Genomic DNA, 24,204 nt, shown 5'->3' with positions numbered 1-24,204 from the left:
AGGAGGCTTTTACTGATGAGCTTCTCACAAATAACGATTGACGAGAATTACGTTTTTTATTTGATAAAATAAAACATAATAGCCGGTAAGTCGTGATGCTTTTTATCATTGAAGTCAAAATTAGTCCCAATATTTCAAATTAACTATCGGTCACGTACATGGAATTCAATTTCGGAACGACTCGTCGTATCTCTCAGGAGATGCTTGATTCAATTTCCAATATTAAATTATTGTAATGTACCGAACCTTCAAAAGCTTACTTAGAGAAAATCCGATAACTAAATAAAAATATATCATTCATGAAAATAATTATCAATTGTCTCATTATAACTACATAACATATTTGGATTAGATTAGATGTTGGTTTTATTTAAACGGATAGATTATTAATGTACCTGTTTTTTGTTTTTTTTATATAACATGGACAGGATGTTCTGTGTCCGTTTAAGAATTGGTACGCTCTTTTCTTGGTACCACATTGTAGTGGTGCGTGGCAAACACTGTGTTAAGAACCGGTCAGTTGTGGATGTCGATGTGATACAGATGGTATTTAGTATTCTGCCTTGACGTCCTATGATGAAACTCAGCTGCGGGTAAATTATATGTAAATCTTGTTTTGTAACGGCATAAGGCTGTATCGTTGATTGGACTCTGATAGAAGTATGATATTCAATAATAAAATCAAGTATAATATATTAAAGATAAAGTGATCTATTGGCTATTTATTGCATCGTAGATGCATTTCATTGTGATAACTAACTTCAAATAACTTATTAGTTTTAACTGTGTGTGTGATACTGTTTTGCATAATTTTTCAGTATCTATAGTGTGTATATTTGTCCATAACGAAGAATAGAGCGAACTAATTGTTTAAAGGCCAGCAACGCACTTGCAGTTGGCTATAGTGTAACTAAACGTCGGGCTCAACTCCTGGCCGTTTAAATTTTTTTAAAAACGATGATGATATCGTCTTGAGAATTCCCGAATATGTTTAAAATATAAATGATAATACAGCTCTTGAAACAAGATTATTACATACTCGAAATCAATTTATGAACTTAATATGAACCTAAGTAATATAATTTCAGCTTAAACTAAAAACCAAATCGTACGAAAAAATCGTATAGATGTTATATCAAAGTTCATATTCTATATAGATCAAATATTTGTTTCTATGTGTGAAATGTAATTTCTCTCTTATCTCTTATAATGTATGAATGTCTGAAGCAATCAGAAATTCAATTAAAAGACATTGGCACATTATACGAAAGCCAACAGAATTCGCTGACTCTGCGTGATTCGCCACGTCTGAATTTCCATTTTCCATATGTTACGTGTCTATAGAAATACAGTGATGCGAAATGAAAACGAATGTTCATCTGATATCACTTGGCATGTTTCAAAGTGCTTTTGGAAGCACTAAATGTTTAAGAATCACAAGCAATTTCAAACTCTAACATAAAAATGTCATGTTATTCATATCAATTTCAAGGGAGCTTTAGAATATCAGTAGGAGGCACCTCCACTAGAGGCCATGTTTTACTAAACATCCTGAAGGAAAGTTGTCAATAAGTTTGGCATATAAAAACAATTACGCAATTGTTAATTATCAATGTCAGTGACTAAGGTTCGTAAACTGTGGAAACAGTTACGATATATTGGTTTGTTTGTGTCATATTTGCCCTCACGTAATTAGTGTGAGGATAATTAACCTTTGTCTTTACCCAGACACATTGACTAATAATTCACGTGGCATTTATGGCTCGAAAATATAATATGTATTATATGTTGAATAATGTATAAAACAATTTATATTGTACTTAGTATTTGAATGCACTGATTACATCATATAAATGCTATTCTATGAAGACAATAAATATGCAAATTCAGATATATTAAATATATCTTAATAGTAAATTATTATAGATCTAATATATTCTTTAAGATGTTATTTTAATAAAGCATTTAAACGACATCCCTAAAATGTTGACTAAAATATTAGTTTATCTAATAGATTTGTTGATTTGATTACTTAAATATATTTACTTTTATCAAATTTTATCTTTTAGTTTCTCCAGCTTCTCTCGAGTTGCTAGTATCACTTAAATAAGATAGCGAAGATCGTGCACTGTTGTTTGCTTAGAAATTTTGTCTTCGCTTTATTTATTCTGGGGATATACCTATATAAAAGATATGCTAACAGTTTTCGTGCTTGATATAGTATATTTTATATTATCACATTACATATTATAGTATGGTTTTGCATGCTAATAATGTATATATTACATCAAAGCCATGTTTTTAGCTTTTAGTTATAAATTATAAATGAATTTATTTAGATAATGATTGCAGCATCATATCCCAAAAACATACATTTTACCTCAATCATATCTTCTTCAAATATATAAAATTCTCGTGTCACAATGTTTGTTCCCATACTTCTCCGAAGCGGCTCGACCGATTCTTATGAATTTTTTTATACACAACAGTAAGTCTGAGAATCGGCTACTATATATCTTTCAAATCCCTAAGTGATAAGGGGTAACCAACCCAAAAATATTTTTTTTTTACTTTTTTTTTGTTTTAATTTTTTTATGAGACAACATACAAAAATACATACAACCCCTAATTTTCACCCCTCTACGATCAACCCCTATTTTTATTATTGTAGATAGTTATTTTTTTCAACTAAAAAAATGTTTCCTAGAAATAATATACATGGCAAAACAACGGTTGGCGGGTCAGCTAGTTATTGAATAAAATAATCCTACCTTCTCAACTGTTTCTTGCTCAGAATAACGGCCATGAGCGCTATATTCGCAGACATGCCCAAGCTTGACAATGCCAGAAGTGCCGCAGCACTTGCAGCTCCGCCTGGTGGGCACAATTTGGTGTTGTTGACTATGGAGGCGTTGGTGGCACCTGCTGACCCAAACCGGAGGTTGGCTCCTATCATTGCCACCGCTGACCCTGCTGAAAATATACTTATATTACGTATATATTATATAAGCCGTGTTCTCCCGACCCACTTTAGTTGCAGCGTGTAGGTTATGAATTACGGCTCATTGGTCTAGTAGTTAGTACCCCTGACTGCGAATCCATGGGTCCCAGGTTCGATCTCCGGCTGAGACAAACATCGATATGATGACACCAATTGTCCAATCATATAAAAAAAATTAACCATGAGGTATAAAACACACTTAAGAACACAATCAAATATATATACTGGAAAACGTGCGGTCTGCCTCATTAAAATGCTTACAAATCTTTCAAATTGTGCCTTATGTAACAAAACTATTTAAAGATTTGAAGAATTTGGAGCCAATCTATTGTGAAAAAACAAATTTCTATTTTTGTAATAATATCGTTTTACCATCCACATTTAAAATACCTGCTATACGATACTTGTGATTTGGCTGACTGCAAGGGCGTTATGCAATACAATTTGTTGAGTAATGAAACGAAATCTGTTTTCTCATTTAAATTCTGTTTGAAGAGCTTTTATATTGAATCGCTTTACTATGTACATAATGTACTTGCCATTTAATACTCTGAAGTGGTGTAAAAGTTACTTTACACACACATTAAACATTAGTGACGACTCATTGGTCTAGTGGTTAGTACCCTTGACTGCGAATCCATGGGTCCCGGGTTCGATCCCCGGCTGAGACGAACATCGATGTGATGAGCATTTGGTGTTGTGCTTAGGTCTTGGGTGTTTAAATATGTATTTATATGTCTATCTATCTATAATATGTATGTATATCCGTTGCCTAGTACCCATAACACAAGCTTCACCAGCTTAGCATGGGACTAGGTCAATTGGTGTGAGTTGTCTTCTAAAAAAAAAAAAATACTAAGGCAGATGTCACGACAAATGTGTAAGCCTAAAGGCAAAACGGATCACAAGGGAAAGAAACATAGAATAACGTTATAAACCGTTAATGACGGTAAAGGACAAAACAATTTAGAAAATGGTATTATCAAATTAAGGAAATAGGCGAGACACGAATGTCACTAAATACAGAAAACTTACGGGACTTGGAGACGGCAAAAACAGGTATATATAAAAATTAAAAACAAACTCTAATCAATTGGCATAGGTCTACTATACATATTATTGTGACAGCAATAGCGCTATGACCATCATTTTTCTTCTTTTTCCACTGTGTAATAAGACCCCTGAAGAACCACCATACCGGTACAAATGACCCAATATTTTGCGTCACTATCTCCCGTTCTATTAGAACACTGTCAGTCATATCAACGTTGTATTTCCATATCAGTCTTCACGACTTTTACACGGCAAGTACTGAATATTTTAATTTAATTTCAAGCTAGGGCCAAATTGTGTTCTTTTAATTGCTACCCAATCTTTTTCATATTCCCTACTGTCCTTTCTTTTCTTATTACGCTGACATAATTTTTTTTTCTATACTCTTCTCTGTCTTCTCGACAATCTCTTGTTTTTTTATAAATTGTGTAATTATATGTCTTCTGGTCTATTCTATTTAAATTGTTCATTCCACTTCTACAAGTATTTTTAACTCATAGCTTCATATTTTGTTTGTACAGGTGGACTTCCTGCTCATATAATACAGGATGAAACTTATGCTCATTTGGATCTTATTACATAAGAATAGCTGCTAAAACAATCAGCAATGTATTAGTATGCAACTGTATTTCTAAATGGTTTTAACTCTGAAGTTTATAAAAACCATCCTCATAAGTATTTGATGGTATCACTAAATTATATATGAATATTATCATCCCATCCTACACAATTACTTCTCTAAAAAAGCATTTTAAAAAAGAGTAAAGTAGTTCAGGCAAACTGATAAACTCTTGCTGGTGCTCTAGCGAATTTATATTGTCTATTCTGTAACAAATGAAGTATATTGCCCGCTCTATGCTCTTGCGAACTGGTAGTAAATGTAAATTTAGAATCGATTTGACATCTTTTCTGTTGACGTTCATAAGTGTACTTGTTTACCTATACGAATAAAGTTATTTTGAGTTTGAGTATATTTGGTCCACTCATTAATTTTTAAGCGGCTTTGTGCAGGAACCTTTCACAACGAGATTCATCTAATTAGGCCTCCTTCCAATAGGACAGCGTTTATTCACAAGATCTTGCCTCACCATTAGACCTTTACCTTTATTTCTTTATCTGGCACATAAGTCGGGTTCATCTGTATCTTCAAAATAATTGATATCGCCAACATTGCATTTACCAAATATTAAAGTATTTTATAAAAATAGTTGAACTGATAATAAACAATAGAGCATAACACTCTCAAGCATCTAATTTAAACCTCATTCTTCTTTACCTAATCCCGGTTTAAATTTTAATCACTCCCTGAAGCGATTCAATAATTTACTTTTAAACAATAGGTGTTGTGACAACAATTTTCGACAGACGTGACGCCAAACGAATATAAACGAATGTTTTTTTCATATAAATTCGTTTATTGTGAACGCCTGTCGAAAAATGATTTTATCATAAGCCCCTTGTCGAACCGTTGTTTCGCAACGCAATCCTCTATCTTGTCGTCACACAACGAATCAGGCGCCGACTACAAACACATCCTTCGATTATTCGATTTTCAAATGTGCCACAGTTTCATATTGTTTACTCAAACAAATTTTGTCCTGGTGCAATATTTTTACATGACTTGATATGACGTCCAAATTTCGACATGAAGAACTTGTTTTTTTAGCGTTAATTATATATTTTTCTTGCAGGCAACCTATTAAGCGTTTTCGTCTTTAAATTCTCACAAATAATATTTTTTATATCAGTAAAACTACATGCGCCGTACAAAATTGTACCTAGCCCAGCCATAAGTTATATTACATATTGAAATGCATTTTTTTAATTAAGTTAAAATAATATTACGTTTAATATAATTAAAATGTATACCTACATATTTATTAAAGTCTCAGCAAAAAATAAAAAATATTCTATTCGAAATAGGCTTTGGTTTTTATACAGGCCTTTAATCTGTTTGGCCACGAACTTATGGATTTACGCACTTTGAAACCCAAGGGAAATTTCGCCACTGCTTGCTCCAAAGATATCGTGTCGATGGCGTGTCGTTTAGTGCAGGCCATGTCCTCTAAAACTGACCATAATATGAAGTCTAAAGGATTGAGGTCTGGGCTACATGAGGGCTTCAGCTTTTATTGGGTTCAAGCCAGGCTTGGGTAGTTCGTGCCTTGTGAGCAGGTGCAGAATCCTGCGGGAAAGCCCACGGTATATTTTCATCACCTATTACTTTACCTTTCTTCGTTTGTTATCTCCATTATCTCAAGCATTATTCATCTCTTTAGACAATTAATTTTCATCGTGTGAATTACATTCCAAGCTTTTCCTTCCTGCCTTTTCTTAACTCTTCTTTGAAATCTCAACCCCGTTGGCATTTTTCTTTCCATCCCAGACGAGCCCACAAATTGTTTGATATGAAAAATTAAAGAAAATCCATGATGTGAAAAGATTTTTTTTAAGAACACACACACAATGTCATTCGAAATTCACATATTTTATGGGAAATTATTCCTCCACCTATTTAAATGTAAATATTAAAGAAAGAAAATTAAATAGTAGGTGCCAGATATCAACAAGGTTATTTCAGGTCTATATAAAATTACTTAACTCTAAGTTATCAAAGTACTGCACCAGATTCAATTAACTTAAATATTGTGAAAATGAGGTTTAATTGATATATATATATATAATATATATAATACAGAGTAATCTCTTTATAACGAAAACCTCTCTATAACGAAGAAAAATGGTCAGTCAGACCCTTGAAATTCGTGATAAAGCGTACACTGTATATATAATTCTATTCATTAAATTATTAATATATGAAACAAATTTACCATACCTGCCGACATCTTATCCATGATTGCGGTTTAAAAAGCTCGTATCACACAAACAAACACCACTTATGCCCTCCACCTTTCCACTGCATTTTCAGGTGTTTTTCATTAGTCACGTGCATCACACTTTACACTTAAGTGTTAAACATCATTTCACTTCACACATATCTGGTTAACCTGACCTAGATTGAAAATAAATATGTTTTTTTAAGGATGCTTGGACACTAGAAATAACGAAATGGACCTACTGGAAAGAGATGTATAGGACGACAAAGGAAAAGATGGACAGATTTGAAGAAGCGAGGGAAAACTGGACGAATGTTGCTCAAGACAAAGAGAAATGGAAAAATATGGAGGAGGCTCTTACCCTAAAAGGAGCCATACAAAAACTAGACCACTAAAAAATTAAAAATAAATCTAACTTAAATTTTGTTTAAAACTCAAACTAACTTAACTAATACTAATATTAAGGAATGTAAACTAACCAATTGTTGTATGGATTAAATAAAGCTTTAATAAATAAATAAATAAGGATGCTTATGTTGAAATATTTTTAATAGCTTCGGTTTTTGACTATATTCGTTATATAAACGTATATGAGTAAAATTTATCCTCTACTATTATATAATATAGTATAGATATATAATACATTGTATTGAGTATCTTTGTAGTTCCGAAATCATACAAAGAAGGTATTATTACCACTACGGGTAGCCTTACAGATGCGTTATTTAGTTCATATGAATTATGCTCATGGAAACATATAACATACAAATGGGACTCTACTATTCATATTGTTACTTATATGTGTCATATAAGATTGTATGTTAATTAGGCTTTGGAGTTTTTTTATGCTATAGGAGGCAAACGGGCAGAAGGCTCACCTGATGTTAAATGATATTGAACCGCTGCCCATGAACACAAACAAACATTACCAGATGGCTCGATAGTGCGTTGCCGGTCTTTTAAGAATTGGTACGTTGTTTTCTCGAAGGACCCTAAGTCGAATTGATTCGGAAATACTTCCGTGGGCAGCTAGTTCCACAAAGTGGTAGTGTGCGGCAAAAACTGTCTTGAGAAACGCTCAGTTGTGGAACGATAGACGTCAAGGTGATAGGAATGGTATATACGTAGTCATTTCCGTTTAAATACACGTTATCAAACATAAAACCCTTTCTACGCCTAAAAATAAAAATAAATCAATGGCGCAACAACCTTTTTAGGTCTGGGCCTCAGATTTCTGTATCTGTCTCATTATCATTTGTTAATAGTGGCGGAAAGTTTCTTGCCAGTTCTTCTTACCCGCTCTACGCCCTTGACTTGCGAACTGGTAGTAAATGTAAATTTACGATTAATTTAACTTGACGATTCAAAAGTGTACTTGGTTACCCACTTGAATAAAGATATTTTGAGTTTGAGTTTGAGTTTGAGTTAATCTAAAAGGCAAGTAGGTGATCAGCTTTCTGTGCCTGACGCACGCCCTCGACTTTTTGGGTCTAAGGCAAATCGGTTTTCTCACGATGTTTTCCCTTACCGTTCGAGTGAATGTTAAATGCACACAAAGAAAGAAAGTCAATTGGTGCACAGCCGGGGATCGAACCTACGACCTCAGGGATGAGAGTCGCACGCTGAAGCCACTAGACGAACACTGCTCTACTCACTTTGTACGCCTATATTGATATATATAGTGCAACCTATATATAACAACGCCCATTAATATACAAGTGTTTGCAAAAATAAACGTAAAAGCTGTTACATTTAACGAGCTACAGAAAATAGCGTTTATTAAAATCTACAACTATAATCAGGAAAATAACAAGCTAAGTTCATGTACATTGTTAAGTATTTCCATCTCACTGCCTTCCCTCGGGAGGTATCCATTGTGAAACACAATTTATTATATTGCTTACACACAAAGATACGTTTTTCTGCGATGTTTCCGTATATCTCATTCGTAATATATCTGTAAAACTTAATTACACTGTATGCTTTATTTACGTTGGATTAAGTTTTTATGAAGTTATACTTCTTTTGGCGCGTTATGAAAAATTTATTAGAGTGAAATTTTACGATGCGCGCGCACTGTGACACAAAATTAACAGAATGAAGTTGCCTAGGGAAGATGCTACGCCATTGGACATAATTTAAAAACAACATTCGAATAATAATACAATTTATGTTACACTTAATGTAAGAGAATAATAATAAATATTTATTTATTTAATTTTTCAAATGTAAACTGAACTTTATTGACTATAATGACTCCTTTTCCAGTCTTTGATTATTTAATTGTAATTAATTATTTGCATGCAATCAAAAACTATTTTTGATCTGCGTTACGTCCTGGCTAATAAAGGTAAGCCAGAGAGCTATAAAGGTTTGTAACAGAACTGTAATTTTTATAAATGTTTATAATTATGGGATTCACATTAATTATATCCGTTAAAAATTGTTCTAAAAGCATTTAAAAAGTTTTACCTAAACTTCGATAATACAGTACGAAATTTTCCAAGTTTTCAAATTACTTCCTCACCTTGGAGACTCAAACTGGGAAAAGCTTGGAATTTAAAATGCATTTTATTTTTCAACTGTCGGCGCCGACCCAGTAACCTTATAACTAATATAACAATTTTTATTTGAGAGGTCAATTTTACCAAAAACTGATTTCTGATACATTAGTGATAATTCTGTGAGGAAACGAAGTATCATACAAAGACTTTTATATTTAACTGGCTGCCCTTCGTTTCGCCTTAGTATGATTATTATAATTGGCCTACCTGTTTAGTAGCTACATCCCAACATATGGAATATTTTGCTATGCTACCCCAGAGACTGTTCGCATTTACGAAATAAAAACTTAACTGTAAATTTTTTATTTTTCCTATTTGTCTCTCCATAAAAACTTCTCAGAGTTTAAGGAATAAATTTTAAAAAAAATACTCGAATTGTTCTAGCCACGTTCGAGTTTAGCGAATAATTTATATATATATATATATATATATAAGATTAACGACCTTATTTAATCCTACTTTAGAAACGGTGTAATCTAATAACCTTTACGTGTATTGTAAAAAATATATAATTCATTTCAGAGGTAAGTGAACAAACGCCTGGGATGTAATATGTGACAAAAACCTTGTTAATATGCAAATGTGAAACCCATTTTCTAATTAGACACGATAGTAAAGAAATATATACTATATTGGGTTATAACATTAGAAGATAAATTTAAAAACTTCAAGAAAAAACAAAACACGGTTTACAAACAAAACGCTATCTAATAATAGAATATTAGAGATTTAGAATGTGAGGAGGTGATGTAAAAAAAGTGCGTGCGTACAAAGTACACATGTCAGAAGTGAAACTTCTTTGTAAATTAATTATTGAGTAATTTAGCTGCCCAAATCCCATAATTTAATTTTTCCAGTCTTTCCATATTAATGAATGATACTATGGCTAATTAAAAACCAGAACTAAAATAAGTCGTTGGTTTTGTTTGGAATTACCAAATAATATATCAAATTTATTATTATCATAATTGTTACCTTATGTCCACATTTTCTAAAATAGCCAACTGGGTCTTAGAAAAAAAGGTCTTGGTTCTGTGCCCTTACGACCTAAAAACATTTTATATGTGTCACACTCTCATTCAGTTCCAAGATACGCAGTCCATTGAGATCTTGTCAAAAGAGGTATATTTGAAACGAGATGAAAACCGCGTTATTCATATGTAACTTGTTAACATGTTTTTGCGCTTTCTGTTGTAATAAATTGATAAAGTTCTCGCAAACAACTGACCAAGGCTATATTGATGATTCATGGCGCACTTGTAAAACTTTTCACTTACAAATGCGGAAATTTATTCATTATAAGTACTGTAAATGTGTTCGCCTGTTAGCCTTGTGATTAAGTGACTTAATTTGAATATACAAAGTTTCTTAATCACGTCTTCACGTGAATGACATTTCATTAGGTCGATAAATAGACAACTTGTGTCAGAAGACAAATGAAATGAAATAACAGATTTATAATTGTATATATTCCACTTAGACCAAAACGGCTTACGGTAAACTATTCATATAAAATCCTAAAGAAACAATAATATTTTTTTCATAATAAAACAATATGTAGAAATCACCGAGCGAATTTGATGCCAATAATCAATCAGAGGCAACCCTATTAATAAGTATATATAGTACTGGAGGTTAAACTTAGTGTGTAAATATATTCTATAGTTTTATTTTCTTGTTTTAATTATCTACGTACGTTAACTTCGTGTTTCTTCTATGTATTTATTATACCTAAATAAGCGCAGTAGAGTTACAGCATTGCTACGACGCACGTAGCATGTATACGAAAAAGGATGAAGCACGTCTACGAGATTGTACGTAGCGTTAAAAATTCTTGCCGCTTTCACAAAGAACACGAGGAAGTGTAAAGATAATACGTGTACATTATGATTTCAAGTAGGCTTCATTTCGTATGAGTGTTCTTACATGAAACGTGACAAGCTTTTATATTCTTGGCTTACCACAAGATTATTTCGTTGCAGTCAATCGTGAAATTAATTTACCGAAATTTACTTTAATTTTTATTTTAAAGCAAGATTTATGAGAATGAATATTATATATAGCTAAATAATGCACGTATTTACGTTAAAAGTTTTTATTATTTGATGAATAATATTAACGATACTTGCATCATTAAATATTAGTTTAATACTAGCTGACATTTCTAGGAAACATTTTTGTAGTCCAATAAACATAATTATCTCCTATAATAAAAAATAGGGGTTTATCGAAGAGGGATGAAAATAGGGGTTGTATGTATTTTTGTATGCTGTATTATAAAAAAATAAAAACAAAAATAAATTTCTAAAAAATAAAAAATTAATTGGGGTGGACACCTCTTATCACGGGGTTTGAAAGATAGATAGTAGCCAATTCTCGACTTACTGAATATGAATATAAAATTTCATTGGAATCAGTCGAGCCGTTTCGGAGGAGTATAGAAACGAACATTGTGACACGCGAATTTTATATACATAATATATAAGAGACTAGATGTTAATATTTTTTGACATAAACATATTACTTTGAAAGATGGGAGTATCTAGGTTTATATCTCAAACCTAGGAATTTCATGTTTTCTAGGCTTAGATAATTGATAAATTACTATTAAAAATACGCGACTTATCCCACGTTTCAAAAAAAAATAACCTCTGTTACTAAAAAGTAAGCGACTAAAAATACTTATTAAAACAATAGTAAACATGTATACCTAGGAACTTTTAAGATGTCGTCTCCAGAAATAAGTGAATACCCAAACCGATATTGATAAAACTTAAACTGTTCCCTCATATGAAATATTCCTGATAAATAATAAACAATCATTTCATTTAGCTATTCGATTTGAATTTTAGTTTCCGACAAATACTTGGACAAGCAAAATTAGCACACGTACCTGGAACTCTAAATAGATCACATTTAGATATAAAACCAGTTAAAACAAGAACGTCGATAATACCAAAATAAATTTAGTCGCTTACATCAGCTAGTAATGAAAAGTTCGATTCGCAAAAATCGTTTGAAGCGAGCCAATCGACACTCGAATATTTTTAGGTTGTAATTTAGGTCTATAGGAGGTATAAATAGCGTGCCCTAAAATGCGAAATGAGTGTCTTGATGTCAAGGCCCATTCCAATATCCATACAACGTGGTATGGTTTCTTTCGAATGCATAAAGTAGGCGTAAAATTGTATCTAATACAACATGTTCAAATAGTATTCAGTATTGTCTTTTATTGGCATAACCTTTACACATTTAAAGAAAAAACTTTTTAACCTGATTAAAGTTATGTATTATTATAAATTTAAAGTGCTTTACAGCGTGCGTGGTCACGGTGACTGAAGACAAAAGGTGTTGGATGTCAAAAAGTATCACAGTATTTATAATAATACATAACTTTAATCCGATTAAAAAGTTTTTTCTTCAAGTTCATATTGTTTACCAACACTCCTAAAACCAATTATATGTAATATCTATCTATAATGTAAAATTGAAACTGCATGTATTTTTTTATTATTATAATGAATGCGTCAAGAAATCAGGAGCATTGTAATGATAGCATCCCATCACAATCGTTCTTCTGGTAGTAATTGTAACGAAGTAATGTTTTGGACATCTTCTAATTTATAAAATTCTCGTGTCATGTTCGTTCCCATACTCCTCCGAAACGGCTTGACAGATTCTTATGAATTTTTTTGCATATTCAGTAAGTTTAATTCAATTCAGTAAGTGATTTTATTTTTAGACAATTTTTTTTTGTTTTAATTTGTTTATGATACAGCATACGAAAATAAATACAACCCCTAACTTTCACCCCTCTAAGATCAACTGCATTTTTTTTATTAGAGTATAATTATTTTTATTGAACTAAAAAAATGTTTCCTAGAAATAATATACATGGCAAAACAACGTTTGCCCTATAAACCAGTTATCTATATAAATTAATGATATTTTTTTATTAGTTCTATGCTAAAGTTTAATTTAAAAATCAGTTAAAGCAACAGTGACCTTTATATGCGAATGGTATAAACGCGATAACATCTCTCTGACTTCTCGATATAAGCACTTAGCGATATTACGATCGGTTTATCGCAGCTTATATCAATAAAAATGCTCTAAAATTCTGAAAATATTTTGATTTAAAGATTAATATCTGTATTTCTTTTTTATATATTAGATTTGACTAACGGGCAAGATGTTCTCTATCTATCTAATAGATACCGCCGCCCATGGACACCTAAGAATTAGTACCTTCTTTCGGTAGTGCATGGCAAAGACTGCCCAAAGAAACGCTCAGTTATGAAACAACAGAAACGGATCCGATGGAATTTCATAGTCAGCCTCGACATCCGGTGATGACGTTATATGCAGCTTATGTTCTGCTATACCATTTATCACCAGCTGTTCTTTTGGTATCTCTTGCGTGTTATTGCGTGTTGTTCCCACGAGAATGTAAGTGCGTGCTCCTATTTCACCATGCCTCCTGCTGATCGAGGACAAATCTTTGTTTTTTTTTTAATTTATGTTATTATTATTAATTACTTAATATGTCATGTGGAACATGGTGTAATGGTTGCAGCTCCTTACAAATGTTATGTAAAAAAAAGACGATTAAAAAAAGTGGCGGAGAGTTTATTGCCTGTTCTTCTCTTCCGTTCTATGCCCTTGATTTGAGAACTGGCAGTAAATGTAGAAGCATTACTATATTTCGTTATTGTCGAGTCATATGTGTACATAATGTTACCTATATGATTAATTTTTTTTTTTACTTTTATCATTCTGTATCCTGTGCATCCATGTTTTGTATATCACAAATGCGCACAGTGTATGATTGAGAGGATATTTTAGAACTATAATAATAGTGAAAAGTGAAAATAGTGAAATTATTGTCAAAGGTAATTTATATAATAATAGTGAAATTATTATAGTCTTAAAATATCACCTCAATAGTGAAATATTATTGTCAAACGTAAGTAATTTAGTTCTTAAATGTATACTTTGAGATTTAACCCAATTTTATTATTTTTTATGATTTTCCAATTTTATATAATAGGAGGCAAATGGGCACGAGTGATACAGCCGCCTATGGAAACATTAGAATAGAATAGAATAGAACAGAACAGAACAGACCAGAACATAACAGAACAGAACAGAATAGAACAGAACAGAACAGACCAGAACATAACAGAACAGAACAGAATAGAATAGAATAGAATAGAATAGAATAGAATAGAATAGAATAGAATAGAATAGAATAGAATAGAATAGAATAGAATAGAATAGAATAGAATAGAATAGAATAGAATAGAATAGAATAGAATAGAATAGAATAGAATAGAATAGAATAGAATAGAATAGAATAGAATAGAATAGAATAGAATAGAATAGAATAGAATAGAATAGAATAGAATAGAATAGAATAGAATAGAATAGAATAGAATAGAATAGAATAGAATAGAATAGAATAGAATAGAATAGAATAGAATAGAATAGAATAGAATAGAATAGAATAGAATAGAATAGAATAGAATAGAATAGAATAGAATAGAATAGAATAGAATAGAATAGAATAGAATAGAATAGAATAGAATAGAATAGAATAGAATAGAATAGAATAGAATAGAATAGAATAGAATAGAATAGAATAGAATAGAATAGAATAGAATAGAATAGAATAGAATAGAATAGAATAGAATAGAATAGAATAGAATAGAATAGAATAGAATAGAATAGAATAGAATAGAATAGAATAGAATAGAATAGAATAGAATAGAATAGAATAGAATAGAATAGAATAGAATAGAATAGAATAGAATAGAATAGAATAGAATAGAATAGAACATGTTTATTATGGAACATAAGATACATGTATCACTTATTCCACGTCATTAAATTTGAAATTGTAGGCATCCCTACTCATCGGCAAAGAAGACAGAGGGTGTAGGCCGAGAGAAAAAGCCGGCGTAAAAAACTCTCGGTACTCTTTTTAAAACATTGCCAGAGGTCTCGCAAGTGCGTTGCCGGCCTTATATTATAATTATTCTACGACCAACCCCATTTTACTACCACTAACTGCTAGAACTAAATATTAGGCAAAACCACGATTGCCTATATAAAACACTACTACTGACATTAAAACAAGCAATAATAAAAGCTTACATGTTTTGTAACAAACAAAGTTATTCAACCAGTGCTTGTCACAAACCTCAAATCATTTTAACTTTCCCGCCGCGGGATTAGGGACTTGTTAAAAATTACGCGCAAAGTTCGTTAAATAGGTTACAGGAAAGTTTACACAAAGTTCTAATTTGGTTTCATGTAAATCTTATATAGGTTCCATCTTGGCGTCTGGTGTTCAGCTGCCATTCCAGGTATTTCAAAACAGCTACGGTTTCGGGACCTACTAACGTTTTGGGGAGGGCGGAGATAAGCCTTATTATAACTGACTCACCTGATCGTTTACCTTTCGTCTATTTTTTTATAATTTTCAAAGTTTTTATCTTTTTTAATTTAATGTACATTCTTTTACTATGTAAATAGTTAACATCGAAGAAGCATCCCGCCATGTATCTTCTATCTTCGCATGCGGTTTTCATTAGTAGACAGACAATAATGGGAAAACAAAAGAGAGCTTATTATAAATATCAATGGTATATATATATATATAATACAAGATGGTATCGGTAAATCATGGATTAATAATTATTTGTGGTTAGAAAATATTATACAACTATTATTGAATTTTAGTTTGCTTCATCAACATTGTTTTAGTTTTTGTAATATCATTACGATTGTCAACCATCATTATCAGTGGAGTCAGGATGCTAGCATATCTATATAATATATCTCTACACCATTCAGTAAAAGTAAATACAGACAATATATATATAAGGATTTACTCTTGGCTAAAAGGCATTCATATAAAAACGTATTGCGTAAAAGTGGATCGTAAAAAGATTTACGAGTTAGGAAATATTTAACTTAAGATGTGCGTGAATTGAAGATGCTTCGAATATTTTAAATCCTATTTTATTTAGCTATAATAATGTATTTATATTTTATTGCACTTACACTAAGCAAGCACACTATAAATTTGACATGATTTTTGACTGGTCACATTTTTTTCTTAAACTGGGTAAATATCAAACATTCAAGAATATTGGTGTGATAGATAGATATTGAGACAAGATAGAATAATTTTTATTCTTAAACTCAAAATATCTTTATGCATATATGTAACCAAGTACACTTTGAACTAGAGCAAAAAATCCCAAGGTTTAGGATCATTAGTAAAGGTTACTACACAGTTTATGACTACCTAGAAGATAATAATGCTTGGCAATAGTTCTAATTATATTCTTATAATTAGTTATCTTTGAAGTGTTGTGAATATGTGTGTAATGGTGAATGTGGTAAATCACAGAATAGATTTTTATTTTTATTTACATATGTAACTTTAATGACGTTGTGGTTTATGACATTTTCCTTTGAATAATTGTAATGTAGAGGGAGGGTCAAACTTGCCGAGTTTCTTGCCCGTTCTTCTCAGAACGAGGCCTCCTGGTAGTTTTGCGAACGGATAGTCTTGCTCTTTCGCGAATTTTGTAAACGTTTTTGACATTCATAAGCATGCATCGCATGCCGCATCTAAATTGAATAAACGTATTATGATTTGATTTGATTTAAGTATTCGTCAAATTTATAAAAAAATATATTGAATAATTTACGTTTAACGAGGGCTTTGATTTATTTAGTGATAATTCTCTAATGTCGCTTGGGAGTTTGTTGTAAAAGCAAATACAATATTGAGGCATTTATATTAACTAAACAAAAATAAACGTTCTTGTATTGACTTAATGTCATATAACCCCTAGATAGGGCAGAGGGTGTCCACGGTGAGTTTCCATCGCGTTCGGTCTTGAGCCTCGTATTTCACCTCGCTCCAAGTCTTTTCGACTCTCTTTGCCTCATCTGCTGTACGGCGCCAGGTTTGCTTGGGACGGCCACGCTCCCGCTTTCCTTGCGGGTTCCAATCAAGCGTCTTCTTGGGGATATTTGGAATCTCTTTGGAGTGTATGGCCTATCGATTTTTATTTAAAGCTTCAACTAAATATAAAACATAGCTGGAAGTTTCAACTTTAGCAATCATATCAGTCATTGACATGATACGTATAAGCACTTAGTACAAAAATAAACACGCGAGTTAAAAGCTGAATAAAATTGCGAAAAAATTATATTGCTCTATTGAATTTATCCATTTAAGTTTATTAATTTTTTGTAGAAGACTCTTCTGAGATAAGTGTCAGCAAACGCTTAGTGGGAATCCAACAGGAAATACTTAATAAATATTTATTTCTACACGCAAAAAATAAAATTAAAGCATTTATCTATATTATTGTTATATCATGTCGTATGTCATATTGTATGATCATGAAACAATGAGAAATCTGAGACCGTGACCTAAAAAGGTTTTAGCGCCACTGATTTATTAATATATTATATAGAAAAAATTCAGCAAATATTATACAACGGTTTTGTCGGTTTTGTACTTGTATTTTCGGGTTTGCGCAAACAACATTCGCTGATCAATTTCCTAGATTCGTTTTGCAAATCAAATAAAAAATGATATACTGGCATAGTTTTTGACTTAACCAAACACTTTTAAATCAAGTCTTATTTGTAGTATTTGTATTATAACTTAACTAGTCTATATAAAATTTAACCTAATCTATAGATAGTTTTATTATCATACAACGGATTAACTAAATTTCACTAATAGACTTAAAAGGACTTTTTAAGATAAAGACTTGTAATAATCTCTGTTTAGAATGACATTTATTCTCATATTGCCGTACACTGAACACTTTAAAGTAAAGTAAACTTTCTCGCAGCGAATTAATGAATTGTTTTGCATTTTATTTAATAAAACAATATGAGACGCCATTAATAACAATGAAGTAAATTTAACATTTAAAGGTTGAAACCGTTCCCTTAAAGGGTATTAGCTGTCATTAGAAGGAGGTCATTAAGATCTATCTTTGGCACAAGACATCTATTTTAGAATGCCAACCATTTATCACCAAAATGGTTAATGCATTTGTGGGAAATGATTTAGGGCTTCAGTTTCATGTAACCACAACGTAATTCACATTTGTTCAAGGTAATTTATAGGTGTGTTTATATATATTACAACCGAACTAATAGTTGTTAATAAAATAAAAAACGTGTGTGTACATAGCGTTAGAAGTTATACTTCTCTGGCGTGACAGGATAAAACACTTTCAAAAATTTTAGTTCGTAGAAAAAACCACAGTAACAATAGTAAAAACTAAAATGTTCACTAAAGCTAACTTCAGAGTGTCGGTTTTTGTGACGGTCTGCGCGCATCGTAAAAATTTACTCTCATCATTTTTCTCTTTTATCATTGTACCCACATGCATCTATTGTGCTTTTTAAAAATCGTGTGTTCTCTGTAAATATCTGTATGTGTTACGTTACTATGCCTGTTAAAAAAATCTAATGATTTCACAATTTTTTACATATTTTGTTTGGCTAATACAGGGGGTATTAGCCAAACAAAATTGTCGGAGGTATTAAGAAACGTATGTGTATATATATTATCATTAGCTAAATAGCATACTATAGATATCGCTAATAAAACGTAAACTAATAATAAAGCGTTATATTTTATATCAAACACAAATGTAATAATTTTCCTATGCTGATAGTATAGCATTACAGGGAAGTAGCAATCCTTTTGCCAGTTCTCTTAGAATGTCCATTGTTCTATGTAGTTCATTCCTACGCATTGTGTAATATGGATACCTGCTTTTATCACCTACTAGATTTACTAAAAATCAGTACGCTCGTCACAACCGCAATATTATCCAGACACGCTTTAACTTCCTCTAACTAGGGGTCACCTAATCACTCATGAAACCCTTAACAACAACTGAGTAGCTTCCTTTTTGGTACATCTAAATAATTGGACAGTCAAGTAAGTCATTGTGTTCTGACAGGATAAAATTTATTTATTCCTTCCTTTAGAAATTCGCATTTACTATTCGTAATTTCTTTTACTTGTTATTAAATATAGCTTTAACTTTCGTAATTTTTTGTACAATCTTCTCTAAGAATATTACAAGCTAAGCGCAACTTAGTATTCAAAATGGCGGAAGATGTGAAATATTCATAGAAAATCTTGCGGGAAATGACGTAGTGGATATCACTTTTTTGTCGTAATAATTTGTAGAACTTTTTCTTGCGAATATGTCTAAAAACTTCGCTTAAAGTGTCGAAAACAATATGACGATGCGACCTCAAATTACTTAGAAAACATCGAAATTTATTTATATATGAACGTCAACATTAAAATAATAATAACAGGCTACTAATACTACTAAGAATATGTCGCAAATATAAAAATGAGTTTAGTTGTGAATGTAGCTGACACTGCGACGTTCCCGCGCCGTGCAAGTCGATTGTCGAGTTTTTTTTATTTATTTTATTCTAGTTAAGTTAATCGTGCGTTCATACCCCGTGCTTGTTCGATGAACTATTATTAAAGGTCTGTTACTACTTAACACTTAATTCTTGAAAACAAATTAAAACTTCTGAAAGAATTAATTGATTGAATAATGCTAGTCGTCTTACCCTCCTTCGACAAGCAAAATTCTGGCACGGCCGCAGTGCAAGCGGAAAATGATAAAAGGCTCAAATATAAGAGTATTTCCTCCAACTTCGATTTTGTAACCTCTTAGGCCGTGGGATTGTGCACAGGCGCTAATGAAAGATTAAAGTTGGCGCCTGGTAGATAGTACTGGTGACCCCAGAGCTGGTACTTTCCTCGCTCAACGAATAAGTATCGCAATACAGCGAGGAAATGCTGCCAGCGTTAAAGGTACACTGCCACAGGAACCAATCTTTTAAAATTTGTTTTAATTTTATATTTATTAAAATATTATTGTAAATATAAATAATATTTGTGTTGGAAATAAATTTTATTACTATTTATTGAATTGATTTTAATAGCAAACAATCATGCTTTTTACACATTACATATATCTCCGAATAAATGAAAGCGATTTCAGTAAAAATACAGGAGCAATCATGACATTCGTATTCCCTTGGGTCAAATGGCGCAGATTTTCAGGAAAGCAATAAATTTTATGTTGATTACACTCAAACCGCTAAAGATTTCGTATTGTTCGAAGGTAGTTTTTATATCTGTGATTTGTCTTACTTAATGAGGGTATTTTTTGTGGAAATAATATCACCATATATATTTATTTATTAAAGTTCACCATATCATATATAATGTTAATCTACAGTATATGAAGCTATCTTTTCTAAAATACATGACAGTTATGGAAAAAATAAATGCTACTAAAAATAAAAATAATTATCATTGTTTCGGATTAGGTATCTAATAGGCACTTGAGCAGTGTTAGCCTAGTGGCTTCAGCGAGCGACTTTCATCCCTGAGGTCGTAGGTTCGATCCCCGGCTGTGTACCAATGAACTTTCTTTCAATGTGCGCATTTAACATTCGCTCGAACGGTGAAGGAAAACATCGTGAGGAAACCAGCTTGCCTTAGACCCTAAAAGTCAACGGTGTACGTCAGGCACAGAAGGCTGATCACCTAATTGCCTACTAGATTACCAGATGATCATGAAACAGATACAGAAATCTGAGGCCCAGGCCTAAAAATGTTGAAGCGCCATTGGTTTATTTATCTAATAGCCACTTGACATTGCTTTTCTTTATCAGCCCACTACCAAATATGTAACAATCTATCAATAAATCATATCGTTGTATATAGATAACGTTACGGCTTCTTCAGTTACCACTTTTAGACAATAGATTACGTTTCCATAGTGAAGAATTCAATCCAGTAATTTAGATTCTTTAGTGAAGAATTTTGATCTCAATCCAGTAATTATTACGTATAAATTTATTCCCTACATACTCATTCGTTTGGTATGTACTGGATGAGAGGCCATTCACGATACAGCGCAATTCAACTTTTCGTTTTTAATATATATATTCCGAATCCCAATTTCTTTTAAGAATGTTTGAAGTGTTGGACTGGGTCACACGACTCAACTTTCGACTTCGAAATTTCAAATTGGCTATCTTTCTCACGTAACAAACAAATATATAGGATGCTACGTACATATTCTTATAATCAGTATCTGAAGTATTTCCGAACCAATTCGACATAGGGTCCTTCAAGAAAAGAGCGTACCAATTCTTGAAAGGCCGGCAACGCACTTGCGAGCCTTCTGGCATTGTGAGTGTCCATGGGTGGCGGTATCACTTAACATCGGGTGAGCCTCCTGCTCGTTTGCCTCCTATTATATAAAAAAAAACAGATATCATAAAACAGAGACATTAGGTTGTAATGTTTCTTATAATATAAAACATTTACGGCATTGATCTAAACAATATAACATATAATAATATACATGCTATACACGTCGAAGCAACGGCGTTAATGGATATATAGTGATTCCATAGCCACTATTATTATTAAAAGTTATTTATGAGCCCTGTGTCAAAATTATGACAGTGACAGCTGACAGTAACACCTTTGCTCCGACGTATATATATATATTATGAAGGAGAAAGATATGTTTCTTGTTTATAAATGCTATATTTTTGAAACTTCTTTAGCGGCGTTGTACACTTTTTTTTGGAATGGGTAAAAAAATGTTAAACTCGCGTGACCTGGTCGAAAATTCGTAAGACGGATGGATAGTAGACAGCTGGCGCGGCGTATTTAATGTAATATAAATTGTCATGTTTGTGTTCGATAGCGCAGTAAACAAATATTGTATCCTACCACATAAATGATAGTACTTTTATACTGATAATTATAAAAAAGCAATTATAAGAAAGCAATTCGTGCAAAGTTATTTCCTAACCATTCCAAAATATCAAAAATGCACAAATTTAATATTCAAATTTTCACTTCTGCCGGCACTCCCGGAGTGCAACCCGTCGTTTTTTTATTGTTATAATAGCCTCGCATAAAATAGTTTTATATTGCATGTTTACCTTCCAAGCAAATATTTACTGCACACAAAAAAAATTTAATTGTTTTTTATTCACTTTCTATTACTAGGAAAATTAAGTGTAAAGTGCTAGTAAGTTATTTTCTATATTTTTGGACCGATGCCATAGAAACAGTTACAAAGAGTGTTCAAATTCACGACCTCCAATTTGAGATACCACAGACCACTGTTCTGTAAAAATACTTGCATTTTTAACGTTCAAAGAAATACGTGTTAATTTTAAATTAAATGCTTTTTACAAGATCTCCCGAATGTAGGTTAGGTTAAAATAGAACCTCGCCAAAGGGCAGCCGTTGCTAAAGATAAAAGATTAAGATGGCTTACATGAAACTGGGAATTAGAAACATGAGAGATTACATAAGCTTGTTAATATACTTCAGGAAAAGAATAATAATGCAGTGCTGCTAGAACTAATATCGTTTTACAAACCTTGATGTGTTTATTATTTGCTATTATTCCTATTTTATTTTACGTAATTCGCTACTATTAATACCTATATATTCATTGTGACTCAGATAGATAGCTTTGAAATTTTTGTTTATACATATTTTTAGTTAGATATTTTTTTTTTAAGTTAAATTTTGAGTTTTTTTTGTTAATTATTTATGCATTTGTACTTTACCCTCTGAAGGTGTTTTTTTTTTACTGTTCCATATTAGCGTTGACTGGAAGAAATCGCTTGTTAGCGATAAAGCCGCCCGTTGCCTTATAACTTATAATGTAACCTGCTTTTTTATTTGTTATATGCTTGTTTTTGTGTTTAAGTGTAAATAAATAAATATTTTCTTTATTCCTACATAATTATGTATTTACAGTGTTTATTCGCTGATGCTTGGCGGACCCATGCGACTTATTCAATACAAAGAGTTGTGTGCTATTGCGGGTTTCTCGATTGTGAAGAAGTTGCATGGATCTGGTTAGCGCTGCGCCTTTCTAAGTTCTCATATTATTTTCACACATAGTGTGTGTTACATACAAGTAGTTGATGAGCCTTCTGTGCATGCTACGTGTAGTAGATTTGGGTTTCCTCACGAAGGTTTCCTTTACAGAAATGCTACTCGTCACGCAGTTAATTATACTAATTAAATATAAAATATTTAATAAATAAATAAGACACTAGACGTTTCACCTCTACTAGTAAGGTGCAGTGAAATAGGGAAATTACTGTGGTAAAAATTCATTTGAGTGTAAATATATAGTGTAATTAAAAAGATTAAAAAGGGATAGAATATAAATGATAATATTTGGTTAGACAGATATTATTTTCCTTCGCATCGATACTCTGATAGTGCTCGTTCAGCGTATCTCGTTACACTGTTATTCGAAAGTCACTTCAGACGAGTCTTGGTTATATGAGTAATATTTATTTTTCAAAAATAATATACTATTAGTTGGTTTTTGAAGTAAAGTGTTTATCTTTTAGTAAAACATTGTGACAGTTAACACTTTAAGATTTTGGTAACGATGTGGTTAGTAGATTCTACACGTTAATTATGAATAACAACTCACTTTATTAGTATACTAACCCCATAACATGTACCCACATGTATAAACATACAACCAAAGAATTACAAAACAAACTGTTCGGTCACTGATGACACATGTATCGCGAAAGTGTCTAGTCTAGTGACAGCTAAGCCCGACTTCTAGATCAAATGCTACAAACTCTTCTTATC

At 32.0% G+C, this 24,204-nt stretch overlaps 1 protein-coding gene across 6 annotated transcripts in view; it reads right to left on the bottom strand.

Annotated features, from left to right (window-relative positions):
• LOC125056741 overlaps positions 1-24,204 on the bottom strand; it is a 57,189-nt gene that overhangs the window by 27,091 nt on the left and 5,894 nt on the right. For 5 of the 6 annotated variants that reach the window (XM_047660018.1, XM_047660014.1, XM_047660017.1 and 2 more), the window contains exons 2-3: positions 6,891-7,067; positions 2,772-2,973 (exon numbers count right to left, since the gene is read on the bottom strand). In XM_047660018.1, coding sequence (XP_047515974.1) covers positions 2,772-2,973; positions 6,891-6,909 — 221 coding nt within the window. In that variant the 5' untranslated portion in view covers positions 6,910-7,067. The remainder of the gene's footprint in view (positions 1-2,771; positions 2,974-6,890; positions 7,068-24,204) is intronic. The other variant, XM_047660016.1, reaches the window with a different exon arrangement.

Source organism: Pieris napi, chromosome 15, assembly GCF_905475465.1.
Source record: "Pieris napi chromosome 15, ilPieNapi1.2, whole genome shotgun sequence".
Taxonomy (NCBI): Eukaryota; Metazoa; Arthropoda; class Insecta; order Lepidoptera; family Pieridae; genus Pieris; species Pieris napi.
This window is presented reverse-complemented; position numbering and strand designations above follow the sequence as displayed.